Source organism: Theobroma cacao, chromosome 4, assembly GCF_000208745.1.
Source record: "Theobroma cacao cultivar B97-61/B2 chromosome 4, Criollo_cocoa_genome_V2, whole genome shotgun sequence".
In the NCBI taxonomy this organism is placed as follows: Eukaryota; Viridiplantae; Streptophyta; class Magnoliopsida; order Malvales; family Malvaceae; genus Theobroma; species Theobroma cacao.
Window position 1 is genome coordinate 29,568,932 of NC_030853.1, and position 9,035 is coordinate 29,577,966.

The 9,035-nt window shown below is 35.3% G+C and overlaps 2 protein-coding genes across 2 annotated transcripts; one reads left to right on the forward strand and one right to left on the reverse strand.

Annotated features, from left to right (window-relative positions):
* On the forward strand, window positions 608–2,763 carry LOC108661797 (probable peroxygenase 3). The gene is made up of 6 exons (XM_018119953.1): window positions 608–870; window positions 1,121–1,270; window positions 1,378–1,463; window positions 1,545–1,639; window positions 1,724–1,849; window positions 1,952–2,763. The coding sequence occupies exons 1-6, from the start codon at window positions 774–776 to the stop codon at window positions 2,103–2,105; spliced, it is 708 nt and encodes a 235-aa protein (XP_017975442.1). The 5' UTR covers window positions 608–773; the 3' UTR covers window positions 2,106–2,763.
* Window positions 4,705–8,610, reverse strand: LOC18603295 (tuberculostearic acid methyltransferase UfaA1). The gene is made up of 14 exons (XM_018119127.1): window positions 8,525–8,610; window positions 8,305–8,407; window positions 8,096–8,191; window positions 7,961–8,016; window positions 7,755–7,878; window positions 7,381–7,443; window positions 7,201–7,260; window positions 6,956–7,117; window positions 6,756–6,829; window positions 6,579–6,672; window positions 5,966–6,102; window positions 5,796–5,876; window positions 5,536–5,641; window positions 4,705–5,203 (listed from the first exon to the last, which is right to left on the reverse strand). The coding sequence occupies exons 1-14, from the start codon at window positions 8,608–8,610 to the stop codon at window positions 5,126–5,128; spliced, it is 1,320 nt and encodes a 439-aa protein (XP_017974616.1). The 3' UTR covers window positions 4,705–5,125.

Consider the following 9,035-nt stretch of genomic DNA (forward strand, 5'->3'; position numbering starts at 1 on the left):
TATTAATTATTAATATTTTAATTAAATTTTAAATTATTAATATTTAAAAAATCTAATAAAAATAAAATATCATATAAATAATAAAAGATATTTTTTATCTTTTTATTTTTTATTTTTTTCTTATTTCAAAATTATTGTTACTAATCAAATATTACAATAAATCATAATAATTATTTTTATCATATTTTTTTTATCATACCAAACTAAGCAATAACTATTATATTCTATTCTCATTTTTTTTTTATATATAATAATTATTTTATTTTATTTTACCCACTAAACGTATCATTATAAAATGTTCTTTCCCCTCACAGCTGGAATGAAATTATATGAATATATTTAAAAGAAAAAAAAGTTCGTGGCAGTACCACTCAAGTCTGCAACCTGGTACACCGAATCTGCATTCTTTATAATGATGTAGATCTGTTTATAAAAGTACGAATATGCCAGAGAAGTTGCTGGAAGGCGGCTAAAGGCTAATTGGGTAAAGGCAAATTGAAATTGTTTGAAGTCAAAGGTCGGCTTCAATCTTGGTAAATACGACAAATATTTTATACCGCCTTGATTGATAAATTAATGAGATTGCACGAAACACTAAAAAGAGAATCAATTGAATATTTGGCAGACCAATTGTTGAGGTACTTTTGCATTTATGATATTTTAAGGTTACCAGCGTTTGTCATCCTCTGAAAGAATTGTGAATATAAGGAGCTTCCTTGCTTACCAAAAGCCCACATCATCAGAAAGAAAAGCAACCAGGGAAGACAAGAAAAATGGAGAAGGCAGCTATTCCAACTCAGGCACCCAGGGCACCAGTGACTGGTGAAAGAAAGATTCGAGATGACCTGGAAGAAAAATTACCAAAGCCCTGTAACATTTTACTCTCTTTCTTTCTCTTTCTGCTTTTGTTTTTAAATTTCATTACTTAATGATAGTACCCATATCTGTATCTTGTGATCAACTCAAGTATTGATTTAGTTAATTAAAACCCAGAAATGTCCTCAAACCTTCTAATGTAGCAAATCTGGCACTTTCTCTTATGGAATCACATGTTGGCATCTCATTCTAATGTATCCGTTTTTCTTTTCTTTTTTTGGACTCGCCAAAACTATGAGACCAGATTTGGCTAGAGCACTGGAAGCTCCTGATGTGGAACATCCTAATGGAACAGCAGGACGTGAGAATAATGGCATGAGTGTTCTTCAGCAACATGTTGCCTTTTTTGATCAAGACAACAATGGAATTATTTATCCCTGGGAGACTTACAGAGGTAAATTTCCATAGTCCAAGCTATTCATATCAACTGTTATGATTATTTTGCCTTTCTCCAATTTAATTTCATTTTTTTTTTTTACTCTTTCACTATGTGAAAACCAGGTATACGGGATCTTGGTTTCAATCCAATTATCTCTTTTTTCATCGCAATTCTCATCAATTTATCATTGAGTTATGCTACTCTCCCTGTAAGTTAATGTTGTATTTTCTTCAATAAAAATATATATACCCCACCAAAATGCTGATATTTCTTTGACGATTTTTTACAGGGATGGCTGCCAAATCCGTTGCTTCCTGTCTACATAGATAATATACACAAAGCTAAGCATGGAAGTGATTCAGCAACATTTGACACTGAAGGAAGGTTAGCATATTCTCATAAATTTGAAATGTTAAAACATGAGGCTTCGAAGTTCCTTTAACCATTCTTATGCAATGGGGGTTGCAGGTTTATGCCGGTGAATCTTGAGAACATTTTTAGCAAGTATGCTCGCACGGAACCTGACAAGTTAACTTTGGGAGAGATTTGGCGGATGACTGAGGCAAATCGGGTGGTATATGACTTCAATGGCTGGTTGGTTGAAGGACCATTGTGTTATACTTTGGGGTTTTTTTATTAAGGAAATGCTCGTTTCAGAATGTTTCTCTTTTTCTAAGTTTGGTCATGGCTTTGCAGGATTATGAGCAAGTCAGAATGGTTGTTTCTGTATATAATTGCCAAGGACCAGAATGGTTTTCTGGCTAAAGAAGCTGTAAGGCGGTGTTTTGATGGAAGTTTGTTTGAGTACATAGCCAAAATGAATAAGGGTGGTGATAGAAAGAGCCGCTGAAAGCAGTGTTTGCTGCTGTTCGAGCAGGAGCTATCAGCAAATCTAATTGCTATTGCAGTTCTGATGTAATAAGTGTTTTGGAAAGAATACTAAACCAAGCAAATAGTATACTGCATGTTGCAGATCAAAACACTAACTGCTATGGTTCTTCAAACATATCTGTATCAAATTCTTGTCATCATATTATTGGTTATTAGCAGGAAAAAAAAATGCTAAGCAAGTGGAAAAGTGTTGAAAGTTAGTCTCTGCTTCAATACTCTGCTGGGAGTGAAGATATCAAAGTCGTATTGAAGAAGAAGGCCTTATCAGCCACTTACTTAGCTATTTAACTTTTCTGTTGTTTCAATTTTTTCTGCTATTTAGCTTTTTCAGTCAAGCAACGTGTTTGCTTTTGCACAATTGCAGCAAAGGACAGCTGACGATTTTAGTGGCTGCACCTTGTGTTAAACAGCTTTTCCTTCAATTTTTTCTGCTATTTAGCTTTTTCAGTCAAGCAACGTGTTTGCTTTTGCACAATTGCAGCAAAGGACAACTGACAATTTTAGTGGCTGCACCTTGTGTTAAGCAGCTTTTCTTTATTTTAATATTTTACCTATTACTTTTATATTGTTAGTTGATATGGGACTTAATGTGTGAATGCAAAAAACTGCCTTCTTCATTTTCCTTGCAAGTTTCTTTACTGGTTTGAAATGAGCCTCCTTTCTTGACTAAAATTTGACCAACAAGACTTTCTTTATACTTTGCATGAATATTTTTCAAAAAGTAATGTGAAAATGAAAGGCATATTACTTTTGTAAGCAATTATGGACTGCAAAGCATCTACCTATCATGTCTTTATCATCCATTTATTTATCATTAAATAAAGGAATTCATAGTAAATTATGAAGCTAAATTATGCAATTAAATGAATAGAAAGCAAAGATTGAACCTATCAGAGGAGTTTTTGCATTACGTGGCCTCTTGATTCCCCAAGAATTTGCGCTCAAGCAAGAAGTAAACAGAAGCTTATAGAGTATGAGGATATTCATTCCCTCTCTGTACCAGAAATTCCTTCTTTAGTCTCAGTTTCACCTGGTCTTTATCTTGTATATACTGCCTATGCAGACTCTTATTTGCTTAAGTTCAGGACAATTACGCCAAAAGAGATGCAGACAGGTTTGTTGAGGTATGGATTTGGCATGTAATTGTCTAACTGGTCTGGTAAATGTGGTTTTGTTTTCCATGCAAATCATCTGATCATAATGCTAACCAAATTCCAGTCCAATTTAATACTCAATATAGCAAATAGAAATTAAACACCTAGAGGATTACTTTCCATTAAAAAGGTCTTTCTTTTTCTCTGATTTATGAGGCACTTTGTCTCCTTCCAAAGAGAGAAATTAAGGAAAGACGTGGAGAGCAGGGGAGCCGGGATTTTTCCATACCACTTCAGTTTTCAATTAAAATATTTGGCCATGAATTTCTATGTTGTTCACTTCTTCTAATATTTGATCATGGCTTGGAAATGCAGGATTGCTAGTAAGTTGGAGTGGGGGCTATTATATGTCCTTGCAAGGGATGGGGTGGGCATGCTGTCTAAGGAAACTGTTATATTTGGCCATGGATTTCTATGTTGTTCACTTCTCTTTTCAGTGAATGAATTATGCATCAAACTTTCATTCAACTTATTTTTCTAGCAGAAACCTAAACCATTGATTAAAAAAAAAAAAAAGAACAAAAAATCTGTAAAGGGTAATATAAATTAGCAAAACTCTTCGTCCCCATTAAAGAAAAAACTGGAAAACCAGAGAAAATTTGGATATGATCAATTATTGATACCCATATGATCTGAAGTAAAGCTATAATGCGCTGCAGATAGCTAATGTTAGCAGACTCTAGTTAATATTAGCAGTCGGCATCTTACGTTAGCAGGATATAATTTTATGTTAAAAGTCTATAATGTTAGCTAGCAGAATATATATATATATATATATATTATGTTAAAGTCTATAATGTTAGCAGACTCTAGTTTCCTGCTTTAAGCTAAAGTCGGCATTTTATGTTAGCAGACTCGATCAGATGTTAGCAGAATGTAAGGAGTGGTCCCGTCTGAGCATCTTGTGTACCTGAGCTTTGTGATTTGTCTCTCCGCAGCCGGTAAGCTTGACGGGAGTTGTGTTTAGCTAGGTAAACTCCTAGCTTGCAATCAAAGAACCAGACCCCTTGTAAACCTTTAATCGCCTCCTGAGCCAAAAGCTTTATCGGGGTGTAGTTTTTGGGGGAAGGTTTCCCAAAAAACCCGTAGTGATTTCATCCCTCCCCTTCTCTTTAAAAATTTTCCAAAGAAGAAAGAGCATTGGAACCCTTCCTCTCCCTTTCCTTCCCTGTTCCTTCTTTTTTCTCCAATTCAATCTAAACATCACTGTACTTGTAAATTTGAGAGTATAGAGGGATGCCTGCATTTGTCATTTATTTAGAGTATATAGGGAATCCATAATGTTACAATCATCATGATGATTATTTTCTTCATATATATTCCATCATATTAATTAGTCTACCAAGAACAGGCAGATTATGTTGAACTTTTGAGAAAGGTAAAGAAAATTCTCAGCAAATAAGATGAATAAGAAAAACAGAGGCTTAGCTTGTCATTTCACGATTTCAACATTTATCAGCATATGACCACATGAGAGCAAAAAGGAAAATGCCAGCACTACAAATAACAAACCAGCGGCCTGCAACACCACTGGTTGGCGTTTTCCTTCTAAAATAAAACAAAAAAAAGCACGCGGACAAGCCTATTCACACTGCAGAATATAAAAGATACTTTGATACAGTCACGTGGTAGTCCATGTGACTTCATCTTCTTCCTATTTAAAAGATTATTTCACACCATTCTCCATTGTTGCATAGATACATTCCAGCTTCACTAGATTATTTTCTTCATTGGTTCTTTTTTTTTTTCCCAATAAAACATATAAATAAAGGTGGGGACACAGACATAACTAGCAGCCGGTAGAAGCAGCTTGATCCTGGTTGAATCAATATGAATATGCTGAAGGGAAACCTTGGTATGGATCGCCAAGTGCAGCAAAGTTGCCAGGGCGTGAGAAAACAACCTACAATATGTAAGAAATTAACTCAAATCTGAGCTCGAAATTAAGATCTTGGACCATCTGCAGATCTTTCAACCAGAACAATTTCATAAAACATGAATGATATTCTGCAACATAACATGTAAGTAGAAGTTAATTAGCTATGATCATATCATATTTAGTACCAAGGAATCTCAAACAGATTAAGGAGTGCAAGAGCATAGATTTAAACGTAATGGGGCATCCATAACTTTCCCTTTTCTACAGGTCCAGGTCCATTAATACATTTCAAGTAGATAAAGTCAAGTGAGATGGAGCCAAATAGCAATTCATTTTTCCACTGTTTTCATATTTACCTGGTAAGTTTCAAGAGTACGTGACTTAAAACCAGCTGCAGCATAATCAAAAAAATATTCCCATGTCCTCGTGAATTTTTCATCGAACCCCAAGGCCAGAATTTTGCTGAGACAAAAACAATTAATAATCCCCTATCAAAATATATTACTTTGGTAACCTAGTAGGAAAACCAGACAGAATCCGAAACAGATACTTTATATATACAATTGTCGTCATGCTAATCAAACTAGGCATCTGTACAAGAGAATTTGATATGTACCTCTTGTTTTTCAGGAAATTTTTTCTCCAACCTTTAAGTGTTTGGACATAATTAGATCCTATGTTTTCCACATGCTCCACACTGCATTCATAGTCGTCCAATTAATTTATAGAAAAAATAAAAGAGGTAGAACAAAGAGAAAGTAAGGCTGAGCTAGCTAGAAAGTTGACCTGAGTCTGGACGCCGTAGCCATGGCTGATAACATCCTAGTCAGTGAAAGCAAGCATGCACCAGGGAAGATATATTCTTTCGCAAAGCCTGGACTTCGTAGGTACTCATGGTAAAGCCCCTCCGTAACCGATGTGAACTAAGGAAAAATGACTACTGATCTTAGCTTCTTGACTATTAGCAGAGTCTTGAAAGGTCAAACTTTTATAACATGGCTGGGCCCAATATTGTACAATATTGGTGATGCAGCACCAAAAGGTGTGAATGGTTCTGACTTCTTTTGTGGTTATGTGGCGTAAAAGGTGTGCTGTTGGACTCAGGTCATATTTTTGTCAACTAGCTGTGTAGATATAATAATATTTTGAGTTTGAGGCTCTGGAACTTTTGTAAATCTGATCCATAAGTAAAAAGGGCATAGTAAGTGTACAGGAATATGGGATTTTTAGTAAATATGGAGAGGGGGATGGGTTATGGGTATGGGCTTCCAGTGACTTGTTGGATGGGGCCACGACTAATGAAATCTTGATGTAATTTCAAGAATTAATGAAATATTGGCTTATTTAAATATAAATATATGAGCAGGTAACATTTCTGTTGTTGCCATTTTATCATTACCTGAAGGACAAAAAGCCCATCCTTTGCCAGTATTGACTCACAGCATCTAAAAAACTCCTCAATATATTCATTGCCAACATGTTCTGACATCTCACTGAAGAAGGCATTTGATAATCTTGGCATTTGTTTGTCAACCAAGTGAGTGCTTGATATAAATTTATAGGGTAAAGAACTTACCAAGAAATGATTCTGTCATATTTGCATGTCTTTGGTAACTGACGATAGTCACAAAGAAGAAACTTGATGTTGTCCTGATGGCAGAATTTGTTGAGTTTAAACAGGTATATAAGTGAAAGACCCGAGAAACAAAGTGCACATAGTTGATCACTATAGAAGAACAAGAAAATTTTTACAGATACTTGCAAGCTAGTCTGTACCTGAAGTCCGGCTTCCTTCACTTTTGCTTCTGCATATTTCAGTTGTTCCTCTGATAGAGTGACGCCAGTGTATTTGCATCCGGTTCTTTTGACAACTTCAATAGCAAAGTATCCCCAACCACTTCCGAATTCAATAACTTCATGCCACTTCTCTATTCTTGCCTATATGTGTCAGAAAGGAAAACAATGAAACAAATAACCATGGCAAGGAGTGGAAGAATTCCATGAGACTTATAAATTCTCACTTTATCGATCAGAGAAGTGATTTTTCTTAGCTGTGCAACCTTCAGGTCATCATCTTCCGCCTACAAATTGGAATGATCATGACCATGACCATGTTAGAAGTTAAAGTCCCAAAAATTATGGAAGAGATTCCTTTTTCTCATACATTGCACAAGCAAAACCATATAAGCTGGAGTCTTGACCTTAAAAATTGCTGCGGAGTATTGCATTGTTTCATCCATGAATGACTCAAAAAGTTCATTACTCTGCAAATACAATTTGAGAAAAAGGGTAAGCTCTTTCTTTTGACAAATCCTGTCACAAACCGACATCATGAAGTATGAACGAGAAGGATCTAAATGCCTACGACCAAGGAAATCTAAAGCCTCTAAGCAAAATTCATCTAATCTCATTAGCACAATCAAAAAGTTAAAAATTTGTGCTAGACCATCGAATCAATCCTATTGGAAAAGTTATTGAACAAAGTTTAGATTACCGAAATGGAAATTAATGACAACATTTAAGAGGGTTAATATATTGTTCTAATGCCATGAATTTAGGAGTCGTAATCACGTACCTGGTCATAATGACGAGAAATATTTCTACGAGCCTGAGTAAGAGTATTTTGTCTCAAGACTTGCTTAAGGAAATACTTTGCAGATGATATACTGGCTGTGAACAGTGCAGGTGTCCACCAGCCCCTACAGAGATCAATTGAATGCCAATATTCAATAACCAGTAGATGTTGTTAATTGATCATGCCACTATCAGAGGGTTATAAACCTTTTCTTAATCAGTCCTGAGGCGGAAGAGTTAGACTCCCTGTTGGCAATGAGTATCTGCAAATAAATCAAAGAAGATTCTGATGAAGCAAGTACCAACACAAGTTGAGATATATATGGCTAAACCATATCCTACCAGGATCAGATTCAGAAGACCTTCTTCTTTATCTTCGAACGAAAAATCTCCATGGATATATGCATCTGCAAGGCCTAAATCAGCTTCTGTCATAATCTGACAAAAAACACATATAAACGCTTGTCAGCAGCACTGGTGGGAAATACAGTTCATGGCCATGTCAATTGTCAAATTTCAGAGAATTACGACACTAAGGGGTGTCTGTCTACCTTCCAGTAAAACTGGGGATTGTGCACTTTCAGAACTACTTTAAGAGAACACTTTTCCATGCTTCCAGTGAAAGTAAGAACTGTGCCTTCCTTCTCTAATAAACTGTTGATGCCAAATTGCACCACAATTTTTCAAACTCAGAATTCATGTCCAAAAGATAAATTAACAAAATACAGTAACAAAAGCAGGAAGCATCATCTTTTGGGAAACTGATTTGACCAGAAATCACTTAATAAAATCCTGGAATAAATAAAGGAAATTGAAATATAAGAAAGATGAAAAAAATTATTTCCAAGAACTGACATTACGCGGCCTGTTGATATAAAACGTTCAAAGAATTTAATCACAATATGCCGGGCCACGGTTTCCATGAAAGAGAGTGCCATAATGTGCCTTGGGTCAGACTTGAACAAATAATCTTTCCCTCGATATATACCAGCCTGCAGGAAAAGTGCAGGTCAGTTTGGAAAATGGATAACATTAAAATTGTTGCAGAAAAAATGATACTACTCTAACAAAAATCAGATTACAGGCACCTTCACTTCAACTCTTCAACATTTCATAAACTGGCCCTTACACAAGACAATTGCATCCTATATATAGGATAAAGCTAGGTAGGATAATATACAACTCACAGTTTGGACCATGGATTTCCTGGTATATATAGGATAAAGCTAGGTAGGATAATATATATATATATATATATATATATATATATATATATATATAT

Bases quoted from the DNA above. Each gene is read 5' to 3' on its own strand.
- LOC18603295 (XM_018119127.1), bottom strand. From the start codon at position 8,610: ATGTCAGTTCTTGGAAATAATTTTTTTCATCTTTCTTATATTTCAATT. The intron at 8,192-8,304 runs GTAGACAGACAC...GTTTTTTGTCAG, and splicing joins ATCCCCAGTTTTACTGGAAG to ATTATGACAGAAGCTGATTT. The intron at 6,673-6,755 runs GTAAGTTCTTTA...TGCCTTCTTCAG, and splicing joins TATGACAGAATCATTTCTTG to TGAGATGTCAGAACATGTTG.
- LOC108661797 (XM_018119953.1), top strand. From the start codon at position 774: ATGGAGAAGGCAGCTATTCCAACTCAGGCACCCAGGGCACCAGTGACT. The intron at 871-1,120 runs GTAACATTTTAC...CTATGAGACCAG, and splicing joins AGAAAAATTACCAAAGCCCT to ATTTGGCTAGAGCACTGGAA. The intron at 1,850-1,951 runs GTTGGTTGAAGG...ATGGCTTTGCAG, and splicing joins GTATATGACTTCAATGGCTG to GATTATGAGCAAGTCAGAAT.